The sequence below is a fragment of the Bufo bufo genome, chromosome 1, assembly GCF_905171765.1.
Source record: "Bufo bufo chromosome 1, aBufBuf1.1, whole genome shotgun sequence".
Taxonomy (NCBI): Eukaryota; Metazoa; Chordata; class Amphibia; order Anura; family Bufonidae; genus Bufo; species Bufo bufo.
In genome coordinates this window covers 253,864,394-253,877,745 of record NC_053389.1, presented here as the reverse complement: position 1 = coordinate 253,877,745, position 13,352 = coordinate 253,864,394, and the positions used below count along the sequence as shown (strand labels likewise).

Genomic DNA, 13,352 nt, shown 5'->3' with positions numbered 1-13,352 from the left:
TGTATTACCTCTTCCTGAGTTGCTGTCGGCCGCCTGTGACAGCCTCTTGACTCTCTTCTTACCCCGTCGGGCCTCGTAAATGGAATTAATCCTCATCACCAGCTGCAAAAGAAAATGGGATGTACAGTTTATATATTTCATACCGATTTAGGCCTATGTGTCATTATCTTCTTCATTTACATTCAAAGTTAATTTCAAAATCGTCCGGTTCCTTCTTCGCATCGGCGTGCAGTTTAGCTCCACCCCTCTGTCCACCACGTGACCCACAGCCTCAGCTATCGCTCCCACAATGCACTGCAATAATAACAGGAATCCAGCAGAATCCTCACATTCATCTTTCAGCCTGAACGGAGAATAAAACATCTGGGGAGATTCATCAAGACTGGTGCAGAGGAAAACTGGCCGAGTTGCCCATAGCAACCAATCAGATTGATCCTTTCAATTTCCAAAGGATCTGAAAAAAATGAAAAAGGCGGTATCTGATTGGTTGCTATGGGCAACTAAACCAGTTTTCCACTGCAACAGTCTTGATTAATCTCCCCCATCATGTATTCAGAAATCCTGGACTCCAGACACAGGATATATAGCTCCTCCCACTTCCAGCAACCACTGGTTTAACTCTTTAGGGGCATCTAATAAATTAAAGTTCATACAGGTTTTTTGTTTTTTTTTCCAGTTAACCCTTTTATTTCCAAAGTCTCTTAAATCTCTACCATATGTGCGACACCTTTCATCCTAATCCCGTTTGCGCAGCTCACCCTTGGGATTTTTCTCCTCCGCCGCCCATTCTGCTGGTCTCCTGTGCTGAAAAAATTATCGTCCGGACTGCTCGGAGAGGATGGAGGGCTGAGTTTACTGGGGGAGGCCACGCCATCTCTCCCCAGCTTCCTGATGTCCAACAGTTTGAAACTACGACGGTCTGAATTTTGCCTGAAGAAGGGCGACTTCTGGTGCACCTAGAGGGGCAGACATGAGAAATCGTAGTTTTAAAAAGGGACACTAAACCCAATAGAGGAGATTTAGCAAAGGAAAACCCATAATAACCAATCAGATTCCACCTTTCATTTCATTCAGGAACTCTGAAAAATGAAAGGTGGAATCTGATTGGTTGCCATGGGCAACTAGGCCAGTTTTCCTTTGCACCAGTCTTTGATAAATCTCACCCAATGTCTATTTTGACACCATTCATTGTGCAGATGGCTGTAAGCTATTGTAACCCGTTATCAGCCACTTTAGGTTGGAACTGAAAGGAAATCCAGAAAACTCTCCACTGCATTCCCATCTATATGTGTGGGCACTTCCCCCAAAGAAAACAGTAAAAATTCCTGGGAGATTGACATATACCTTTAGTTATTCATGATACAACCATGTCATGAGGGGGTTTATGAGATGAGAAATCAAGGTCTGATTTCCCCCCCCCAGAAACAGCACCACTATTGTCATTGGGTTGTATGTGGTACTGCAGCTCAGCCTCATTCACTTGAATAGATCTAAGCTGCAATGCCAGATACAACCTAAGGACAAGTGTGGCGCTATTTCTGGAAAAAGTAAGGTCTTTTATTCCAATGAATTCCCTACCTTATTTTGGGCTGGAACAGAGGCTAAAGTGGCCGGGAAAGCAGGAACACACTTCTTGCTTAAACACCGACTGTCAGTCTCGATGTCTTCATAGGGGTTTTCCTTTGATGGAGGATCTATAGTATAAAAAACATAGAAACAAAACAAAGTGACATTTATTTTATGCCAATATTACTAATTGCTAACCAATGAGGGAAGCCTTCACCAGACTAATGCTGCTTGTAGGAGGAAGCCACGAGGGGGTGGACGCAGTAAGGAAGGTAACATGCGGATATACCGCTAGAGTATTGAAGCGCCATGCGGTATATCTGCATGTTACCTTCCTTACTGCGTCCACCCCCTCGTGGCTTCCTCCTACAAGCGGCATTAGTCTGAAGAAGGCACATAGTTGCCGAAACGTTACCTTGCCGCAGCAACCCACATTGAACAAAATAAACAAGTTGCATCTGATACTGTCTAACTGGAGTTTTTGTACTTATTGATGAAAGGGGTGGGAACCCTACTCCAGTAAAAATACCCACCGAGTGCTACAAGGTCTCTGCTTGTGAATGGAAGCTTATTAAGGAAATATATTTATTCAGAAGTGATTATGGCTTTCTGACCCCCTGTGACAAGTGGGGACCCTAAATGTCAAAGAACAAATCAATGTGGACAACTCCTTTAAGAGATGTTCACAGTGCGCACCCCCTTGAAAAAACGGTCACCTGGTTACACTTCTTGACCACCTGAATTGTAAAGTGGTTGTCAACATTGACAGTTCTTCAAGGGGTTGTTCACTCTGAATAATCACCAGATGGCCGTAGTGTACATTCCTAAAGTGGTTGTATACTTTGGGCAGCACTTAGGCTAGGGCTACACGGCAACGTGTGTCACGCGACAAAAAAGGTACAACTATACTGTGACATGTGTAGCGAGACATTCATGTCGCACATTGAAATCGGCACATGCACACTGCATATCTTTGTGCCTCTGCCCACAGTGGGCAGAACACTGCGCATGCCCGGGCCCAGCAGTGATGATGTCACAGAGCCACAGGGCTGGCCAGAGATTACTGAGGAGTTAGGCGCGACTGAGGCGGGGGAACTCGGGCACTTTCAGCAAACTCTCCGCCCCTGGGCACTTGAGACGGCTCATTAACATATCATAAAAACAACTTTTTGGGCGATTTGAAGGATCTGAAAAAATAAACACAGGCAACATCTGTGTCATGTCTTTGTGTCCCACTGAACTATGAACCATTTAAGAACTACACAAAATTAACATCTCCTTTAACCACCTCAGCCCCCAGTGCTTAAACACCCTGAAAGACCAGGCCACTTTTTACACTTCTGACCTACACTACTTTCACCGTTTATTGCTCGGTCATGCAACTTACCACCCAAATGAATTTTACCTCCTTTTCTTCTCACTAATAGAGCTTTCATTTGGTGGTATTTCATTGCTGCTGACATTTTTACTTTTTTTGTTATTAATCGAAATTTAACGATTTTTTTGCAAAAAAATGACATTTTTCACTTTCAGTTGTAAAATTTTGCAAAAAAAACGACATCCATATAGAAATTTTGCTCTAAATTTATAGTTCTACATGTCTTTGATAAAAAAAAAATGTTTGGGTAAAAAAAAAATGGTTTGGGTAAAAGTTATAGCGTTTACAAACTATGGTACAAAAATGTGAATTTCCGCTTTTTGAAGCAGCTCTGACTTTCTGAGCACCTGTCATGTTTCCTGAGGTTCTGCAATGCCCAGACAGTACAAACACCCCACAAATGACCCCATTTCGGAAAGTACACACCCTAAGGTATTCGCTGATGGGCATAGTGAGTTCATAGAACTTTTTATTTTTTGTCACAAGTTAGCGGAAAATGATGATTTTTTTTTTTTTTTTTTTTTCTTACAAAGTCTCATATTCCACTAACTTGTGACAAAAAATAAAAACTTCTATGAACTCACTATGCCCATAACGAAATACCTTGGGGTGTCTTCTTTCCAAAATGGGGTCACTTGTGGGGTAGTTATACTGCCCTGGCATTCTAGGGGCCCAAATGTGTGGTAAGGAGTTTGAAATCAAATTCTGAAAAAAATGACCTGTCAAATCCGAAAGGTGCTCTTTGGAATATGGGCCCCTTTGCCCACCTAGGCTGCAAAAAAGTGTCACACATCTGGTATCTCCGTACTCAGGAGAAGGTGGGGAATGTGTTTTGGGGTGTCATTTTACATATACCCATGCTGGGTGAGAGAAATATCTTGGCAAAAGACAACTTTTCCCATTTTTTTATACAAAGTTGGCATTTGACCAAGATATTTATCTCACCCAGCATGGGTATATGTAAAAAGACACCCCAAAACACATTCCTCAACTTCTCCTGAGTACGGGGATACCAGATGTGTGACACTTTTTTGCAGCCTAGGTGGGCAAAGGGGCCCATATTCCAAAGAGCACCTTTTGGATTTCATAGGTCATTTTTTACTGAATTTGATTTCAAACTCCTTACCACACATTTGGGCCCCTAGAATGCCAGGGCAGTATAACTACCCCACAAGTGACCCCATTTTGGAAAGAAGAGACCCCAAGGTATTCGCTGATGGGCATAGTGAGTTCATGGAAATTTTTATTTTTTGTCACAAGTTAGTGGAATATGAGACTTTGTATGAAAAAAAAATAAAAAAAAAAAATCATCATTTTCCACTAACTTGTGACAAAAAATAAAAAATTCTAGGAACTTGCCATGCCCCTCACGGAATACCTTGGGGTGTCTTCTTTCCAAAATGGGGTCACTTGTGGGGTAGTTATACTGCCCTGGCATTTTCCAGGGGCCCTAATGTCTGGTAAGTAGGTAAATGACCTGTGAAATCCGAAAGGTGCTCTTTGGAATGTGGGCCCCTTTGCCCACCTAGGCTGCAAAAAAGTGTCACACATCTGGTATCTCCGTACTCAGGAGAAGGTGGGGAATGTGTTTTGGGGTGTCTTTTTACATATACCCATGCTGGGTGAGAGAAATATCTTGGCAAAAGACAACTTTTCCCATTTTTTTTATACAAAGTTGGCATTTGACCAAGATATTTATCTCACCCAGCATGGGTATATGTAAAATGACACCCCAAAACATATTCCCCAACTTCTGCTGAATACGGAGATACCACATGTGTGACACTTTTTTGCAGCCTAGGTGGGCAAAGGTGCCCAAATTCCTTTTAGGAGGGCATTTTTAGACATTTGGATACCAGACTTCTTCTCACGCTTTGGGGCCCCTAAAATGCCAGGGCAGTATAAATACCCCACATGTGACCCCATTTTGGAAAGAAGACACCCCAAGGTATTCAATGAGGGGCATGGCGAGTTCATTGAAAAAAAAAAAATTTGGCACAAGTTAGCGGAAATTGATTTTTTTGATTTTGTTCTCACAAAGTCTCCCTTTCCGCTAACTTGGGACAAAAATTTCAATCTTTCATGGACTCAATATGCCCCTCAGCGAATACCTTGGGGTGTCTTCTTTCCAAAATGGTGTTATTTGTGGGGTGTTTGTACTGCCCTGGCATTTGAGGGTCTCCGCAATCATTACATGTATGCCCAGCATTAGGAGTTTCTGCTATTCTCCTTATATTGAGCATACGGGTAATGAGATTTTTTTTTTCCGTTCAGCCTCTGGGCTGAAAGAAAAAAATGAACGGCACAGATTTCTTCATTCGCATCGATCAATGTGGATGAAAAAATCTCTGCCAAAAAAAGAAAAAGGAGGGGAAAGGCGTCTGCCAGGACATAGGAGCTCCGCCCAACATCCATACCCACTTCAGCTCGTATGCCCTGGCAAACCAGATTTCTCCATTCACATCAATCGATGTGGATGAATAAATCATTGCCGGGATTTTTTTTTTTATATATACAAAGTGTTTGCCAAAGTATATGAACACCGCCACCTCCTCAGCTCATATGCCTCGGCAAACGTATCTTTTACTGCAGAGGAGAAATCTCGTCTTGCAGCGCCGCATACACCGACTTGCGTGTAATCTGACAGCAGCGCAATGCTTCTGTCCGAATGCACATCAGTGCTGCAGCTAGTCGATCGGTTGGTCCACCTGAAAGGTAAAAAAAACAAAACAAAAAAGAAAAAACCAGGCCGCAAAGCAATAACTTTATTAACTGTTGAACAGAACATAGAAACTTTTTTTAAACTTTTTTAACTGAACATTTAACTTTTTTACTTACCGGTATTTTTTTTTTTGTTTAGTTTTTTTTACCTTTTATAGAACAAACCTCTCCTTCCCCATGGGACAATGTGCAAAGCGCAAATCGCCCAAAGATGTGGCGAAGTACATTATGCACTTTATCCCAGGTGAAAGGAGAGGTTTGCAGCAGCTGTGAGTGAATGGGCCCTAATAGCCCTGTGTGCCTGTCCTGGTGAGATGTGATCCCTATGCTAAGTGTACCTGTGTGTGGTACTTCCGGAAACACTCTCCATAGCATAGGGCAGGGTGGTCAGCACAGTCAGGACAGAAATAGCGGGTGTCACGCCTTATTCCACTCCTGCTACAGACACGACATCTTTTTCGGGGTGACGGTTGGGTTGAGGTACCAGGAACGACACTGGGGAAATGTCGCTCGTGTAGACGGCTAACTACACTGGTGGATGGGGCCACGGAACCTCCTGGGTAAAGGAGGTTCTCGATGATCTCTTCCTGGAATTTGAGGAAGGATCCTGTTCTCCCAGCCTTACTGTAGAGAACAAAACTATTGTAGAGCGCCAATTGAATTAAATATACAGACACCTTCTTATACCAGCGTCTGGTTCTGCGGGAAACTAAATACGGAGACAACATCTGGTCATTGAAGTCCACCCCTCCCATGAGCGCATTATAGTCGTGGACACAGAGGGGCTTTTCAATGACACGGGTTGCTCGCTCAATTTGGATTGTCGTGTCTGCGTGAATGGAGGAGAGCATGTAAACGTCACGCTTGTCTCTCCATTTCACCGCGAGCAGTTCTTCGTTACACAAGGCAGCCCTCTGCCCCCTTGCAAGACGGGTGGTTACAAGCCGTTGGGGGAAGCCCACGCGACTAGTTCGCATGGTGCCACAGGCGCAAATCCGTTCTAGAAACAAATGCCTAAAGAGGGCCACACTTGTGTAGAAATTGTCCACATAAAGATGGTACCCCTTGCCGAATAAGGGTGACACCAAGTCCCAGACTGTCTTCCCACTGCTCCCCAGGTAGTCAGGGCAACCGACCGGCTCCAGGGTCTGATCTTTTCCCTCATAGATCCGAAATTTGTGGGTATAGCCTGTGGCCCTTTCACAGAGCTTATACAATTTGACCCCATACCGGGCACGCTTGCTTGGGATGTATTGTTTGAAGCCAAGGCGCCCGGTAAAATGTATTAGGGACTCGTCTACGCAGATGTTTTGCTCAGGGGTATACAAATCTGCAAATTTCAGGTTGAAATGGTCTATGAGGGGCCGAATTTTGTGGAGCCGGTCAAAAGCAGGGTGGCCTCTGGGACGGGAGGTGGTATTGTCGCTAAAATGCAGAAAACGTAGGATGGTCTCAAATCGTGTCCTGGACATAGCAGCAGAGAACATGGGCATGTGATGAATTGGGTGCGTTGACCAATATGACCGCAATTCATGCTTTTTTGTCAGGCCCATGTTGAGGAGAAGGCCCAAAAAAATTTTAAGCTCGGAAACTTGGACTGGTTTCCACCGGAAAGGCTGGGCATAATAGCTTCCCGGGTTAGCGGTTATAAATTGTGTGGCATACTGGTTGGTCTCTGCCACGACTAAGTCCAAGAGCTCCGCAGTCAAGAACAGCTCAAAAAATCCCAGGGCCGAACCGATTTGAGCCGTCTCAACCCGAACTCCAGACTGGGCGGTGAAAGGGGGAACTACTGGTGCGGCTGAAGTTGGTGACTGCCAATCAGGATTTGCCAGCACCTCAGGGACTCTAGGGGCTCTACGGGCCCGTCTTTGCGGTGGCTGCGACGGGGTAACTATTGCACGTGCCACCGTACCAGCTTCAACTGCCCTTCTGGTGCTCGCTACTTCACCAGGTTGTACGGCAGTGCTGGTACTAGGTCCAGGAAGGGCTGCGCTGCTGGTGTATGCCTCACCACGTGATCCGGCAGCGACAGCCCCACTCTGCTGCTCTTGAAGCGGATCCTGCGTAACCTGTGGTCTAGCGACATGGGGCCGGGTACGCCTGGTGCTGCCAGGGACCTCCACCTCCTCGTCCGAACTTTGGGTCAGAGAGCCACTGCTTTCCACAGGTTCATATTCTGACCCGCTAGATTCGTCAGATGAGGGTTCCCACTCCTCATCCGACTGGGTCAGAATCCTGTAGGCCTCTTCAGAAGAATACCCCCTGTTTGACATTTTGGACTACTAAATTTAGGGGTATTCCCTGAGACTACCCAAGAAAAAAAGCAAACCTGTCTTACAAAGGGGAGGCTAGCGAAGTACCGGAGGCTGCTGCGGTTGATAAAAAATATCAAAACTGATTTTTTTATCGCCGCAGTGCGTGTAAAATGAATGTGCAGTGATCAAAAAATAATAATTTTTTGTCACTGCGGTGGGGCGGGCGTGGGTGAACGCACGTGTGGGCGACCGATCAGGCCTGATCGGGCAAACACTGCGTTTTGGGTGGAGGGCGAGCTAAGGTGACACTAATACTATTATAGATCTGACCGTGATTAGTTTTGATCACTTACAGATACTATAAAAGTACAAATGCTGATTAGCGATACGCTAAACAGCGAATAAAAGTGACTGCGGTGCGGTGGGGTGGGCGCTAACTGACGCTAACTACCTAACCAAGGGGCCTAAACTATCCCTAAAACCTAACAGCCAATACCAGTGAAAAAAAAAAAGTGACAGTTTACACTGATCACTTTTTTTCCTTTCACTAGTGATTGACAGGGGCGATCAAAGGGGTGATCAAAGGGTTAATTGGGGTGCAGGTGGGTGATCTGGGGCTAAGGTGTAGTGTTTGGTGTACTCACAGTTCAGTCTGCTCCTGTGCTGGATCCAACCGACGAAAAGGACCAGCACAGGAGCAGACAAGCCATATAACAGATCATATTTACTAATATGATCTGTTATATGACTTTGGATTGGATTTTTTGAAAATCGCCAGCCTGCCAGCCAATGATCGTTGCTGGCAGGCTGGTGACGAAATACTTCTTTTAATTTTGCCGGCCCGCGATGCGCATGCGCGGGCCGGCTTTGAGCGAAATCTCGCGTCTCGCGAGATGACGCGTATATGCGTGACTCTGCGCAGCGCTGCCACCTCCGGAACGCAATCCTGCGTTAGGCGGTCCGGAGGTGGTTAAAGGGAGACTGTCACCAGTTTTATGCTGCCCTATCAGCGGGCAGCAGTCGGTTGTGGTGTTCCTGAGAAAAAAAAAAAAAAAGAAAGAAGAAGACCTTTAGGCTCCATTCACACGTCCGTAACGTGTTTTGCGGATCCACAAAACACGGAAATGTTCTCTCCGCATTTTGCGGACAGCACTAATAGAATATGCCCATTCTTGTCCGCAATTGCGGACAAGAATAGAACATGTTCTATTTTATTTGGGAACGAAAATGCGGACCCGGAAGAAATGAATGGGTCCGCAATTCCGTTCCGTAAAATGCGGACGTGTGAATGGGGCCTTATTCTTTATGCAAATGAGAGTTTAAGTGCACCAAGGGGTGTGTCCAGCATCAGGAAGCAGAGGTGCACGCTAGGCCCTGCCCCTCGGTGCACTATTTTCTCAGGAATGCTGCCACCAATCAATTATCATTGTATTTCAGCAGGATCAACCATGGCAGGCAGCATGCTGGATTAATAGGGTTGATCCTGCTGACGTGTGTTCAAAAACTGAATACAAAAAAAATAAAAAATAATGAAAAGTCACAGGTGGAACTAAGCCCTCCACAGAGGACAGTAGGCTTTCCGGGCTAATTCCTTTTGACGCTGGTGGTGCTCAATAGTAAAAAGCAACCATATCCATAACAAAAGAAGTTCTACGACGCTCGACAATAAGGGTCCATTCACACGACCATAATTCTGGGTCCGCATCTGTTCCACAATTTTACAGAACAGGTGTGGACCCATTCATTTCAACGGGGCAGCAAAAGATGCTGACAGCACACCGTGTGCTGTCCGCATCCGTAGTTCCGTTCTGCAGCCCCGCAAAAAATAAAGAGCATGTCCGATTCTTGTCCGCAATCATGGACGGGAATAGGCATTTTCTATATAGCACCGGTCCTGTGTCTGTGTTTTGTGGATCCTCAATTTGCAGACCGCAAAACACGGCACGGTCGTGTGAATGTACTGGAAGTAAGTGATCCAATTTATTTGATAACAAACATACAGCACAGGCGGATAATAGGGAGGAAATCCACAAAACACGAGGCCAAAGGCTGTTTCGCACGGTTCGACTGTGTGGTGGCGCTAAATGCCAGGAGGCGTTGAGAAAGAATCAGATGATACGGTGATTAAGTGCCATGAGACTTCTTTCTGTTGTGGACTTCTCAATATATACAACTAGTGTTGAGCGAACTTCTGTTTTAAGTTCGGCGTCTAAAGTTCGGCTTCCGGTTAGCGGAGAATCCCGATATGGATTCCGAATTCCGTTGTGGTCCGTGGTAGCGGAATCAATAATCGGCCATTATTGATTCCGCTACCACGGACCACAACGGAATTCGGAATCCATATCGGGATTCTCCGCTAACCGGAAGCCGAACTTAAAACAGAAGTTCGCTCAACACTATATACAACCCCTTTAAGTACTGACTAAGTGGACAGCCCCTTTAAGAATCATTCAAGGTGGACAACTACCTCGAGAAGCGGTCACACATTTGGTAACCCCTTTGGAGCTTGCACGGAAGCAGTGGCAAAATAACTGACACCTTACGGGACCGATGCCAAGAGCTCTGGTGGCCGTGGAGAACATACTCATTATTACAAAATAGATTGTAAGCTCTGCTGCCACTCTTTTTCTACAACGTGGCAGCATATAGTGCGGCTAGAAATGGTTCCTATGCACAATATGTGGAGGACAGGAGAAATAAATAAATAACAAAAAGCATTGACGAGTCACTTGTCAGCTAGACTGCCACGTACATACCCCCACCCTAACTAGGGCACCCCCTCTCCCGCCAGGTCACCCTCTTTTGGAGCAAACAAAAACTTTTGTTTCCTTTCTCAACTTTAGGCTGAACTTTCGGTTTGTTATGTTGTGTAATAGGCAGCGTGAGGGAAAGTTACAGGCAGGAAGCAAGGCAGCAGGAGAGATGCCCAGGGTCAGGAGGCAGCTGGTAAAGGCCCTCTAAAGTCCTTCAACTAGCCCAAAAGTTTGGCAGCTCACCTTTCTTTCTCGCCATAGTGTACCTCATGCACAGGCTCGCCCGAATGTCACCTGATCAGGAAGTGAAAGCTCACCAGGTAGGGAGATTAGTGGGGAGGGCCAAGGGTTAATAGTATTGGTAATGGAAGAAGGGGAGGGCCCTGGTCTGCATCCTGTTAGGTGAGGGAACCTGTGGCTTCCCAGCTGCTGTTAGACCGTCCCATGATAAGGAGAACAATGGGGGCAGTGACTGAATGAGCTCGCTGGCATCAGGAATATGGCCGATTAGAAATAGGGATCGACCCATATTGGATTTTCTAGAGCCGATACCGATAACCTGTGAACTTTCAGGCCGATAACTTATACCGATATTCTGTGCATAAGAATTATAATATATAGTGCCATATCCAGCAGCACCACCACCCCTCCCCCCTCACTGACTACCATGGCCTGCTTGTTTTATTATCATTTATAATATGGTGCCACTGCCAATATCCACCACCCCCTCCCCCCACCTCACTGACTAGTGACTACCAACTAAGGGTGGGTTCACATCTGCGTTCTGGATTCCATTAGGGCTTTCCGTTATAAAATGGTTATGGAAAATAACGGAATCCATAAGACAGAAGGACGGATCCGTTATGCTGCCCAAAGACTTGTATTATGACGGAATGCAAAACGTAAGCCTTCCGTTTTGCTTTCCGTCTTAATAGAAGTCTATGGGGAAGCATAACGGATCCGTCTGGGTCCCGTTATGCAAGACGGAAAACAAAGTCCTTTTTTCTCTGTTCTGCATGACGGAAACCAGACGGATCCCTTATGCTTCCCCATAGACTTCTATTAAGACGGAAAGCAAAACGGAAGGCTTACGTTTTGCATTCCGTCATAATACAAGTCTTTGGGCAGCATAACGGATCCGTCCTTCCGTCTTATGGATTCCGTTATTTTCCGTTATAACCATTTTATAACGGAAAGCCCTAATGGAATCCAGAACGCAGATGTGAACCCACAGTTTTGTCAAGCGGAAAGCAAAACGATGCAGGCAACGTTTTGGTGTCCGCCTCCAGAGCGGGATGGAGACTGATCTGATGTATTCTGAGCGGATCCTTATCCATTCAGAATGCATTAGGGCAAAACTGATCCGTTTTGGACCGCTTGTGAGAGCCCTGAAACAGATCTCACAAACGGAAAGCCGAAACGCAAGTAAAAGTGAAAGTAGAATAATAAAGCAATTAGTTGGTAGTCACTGAGGTGGAAATTGGCATTTGGCACTAGTATATTATAAATGTAAATTATAAATGAATAAGATGGTACCCCCAGTCAGACCTCCAGACCCCCATTAGACCTCCATATCAGACCTCAGATCAGACTGTGCCGCCACTCCCCCTGTCCCGGCTGTCTTCTCTTCTCACCTGACCTCCTGCAGCGTCAGCTCAGAGTGCGCTCCGTACGTCCTGACGCTGCAGGCAGCCAGGACACAGTAGCGCGCACCCGGAGAAGAGCAAGCAGGAGGCGAGGTAAGTACTGTACAGCGCTCACAGCGCTTCTCTCCCCCTCCTTCTGCCGACTAGTGAGCGCATCCATTATGGAAGCGCTCACTAGTATTCCCTTTATAAGATAAGAAAGGTCTATAGAGACCAGAATGTTCTGCAAAATGCGTAACGCACACAGCTGGTATCTCTGTTTTGCGGATCTGCAAAACAGGCTACGGTCATGTGCAAAGTTTTTTTTTTCCGCATCCGATCCAAATTTTTTGCGGGTTGGATGTAGACCCATTCACTTCGATGGGGCCGCAAAAGAATTTGGTGTCTGCATCCATATGTCCATTCCGCGGCCCCGCGAAAAGATAAAACGTTTGGCGGACAAGGATAGGACTGTTCTATAGAGGCAAGGATGTTCCGTTCCGAAAAAAAATGCATACAGCCGGAATCCGTGTTTTGCGAACAGCCATATGATGAAAAGCTCTGCAACATTATAGTTTACCGTACTTTTTGCATCAATTCCTCCATATTTTAACATCTCTGCTTGCTGTCAGTGAATGCAAATATTCCTGTTTATATTCAGAGGGTGAAAGTAGTCCTGCTTAACGCTACCGCACAGCTGATACACTAGCTAAGCATCTGTGCGACCAGGACCTGATAAATGAATGGGGATCATTTACAAAGACCGGCATTTTTGCCGTGCTCTATTTCCCCTCTGCTCTGTCGTAGTTTACGCCAAATTTATGACGAGGCGCAAAAAGGGGTTTGTTAAAAAAAAAGGCGCAAAAAGGGGTTTGCCACTTTTTTTGACACCTGAAACAGGCGTAGTACGCTACATAAATGACCCCCAATGTTTCCATGTAACCCCAGCAAGCAGAGATCTAGAAATCAGTGATGGATTGAGGCACGAAGCATAGTAGAAACTGCAGCTTGTGCACTAGGGTTTCCATGCTGAGAGCTGCAGACGCCACTT

At 45.7% G+C, this 13,352-nt stretch overlaps 1 protein-coding gene across 2 annotated transcripts in view; it reads right to left on the bottom strand.

Annotated features, from left to right (window-relative positions):
• The window catches only part of DENND2A (DENN domain containing 2A), a 103,754-nt gene that overhangs the window by 20,277 nt on the left and 70,125 nt on the right, over nt 1-13,352 (bottom strand). The window contains exons 1-4 of one of the 2 annotated variants that reach the window (XM_040438771.1): nt 10,920-11,026; nt 1,579-1,694; nt 759-956; nt 9-102 (exon numbers count right to left, since the gene is read on the bottom strand). In XM_040438771.1, the coding sequence (XP_040294705.1) occupies nt 9-102; nt 759-956; nt 1,579-1,694; nt 10,920-10,947 (436 nt within the window). In that variant the 5' untranslated portion in view covers nt 10,948-11,026. Of the gene's footprint in view, nt 1-8; nt 103-758; nt 957-1,578; nt 1,695-10,919; nt 11,027-13,352 lie in introns of those variants that run through there. The other variant, XM_040438762.1, reaches the window with a different exon arrangement.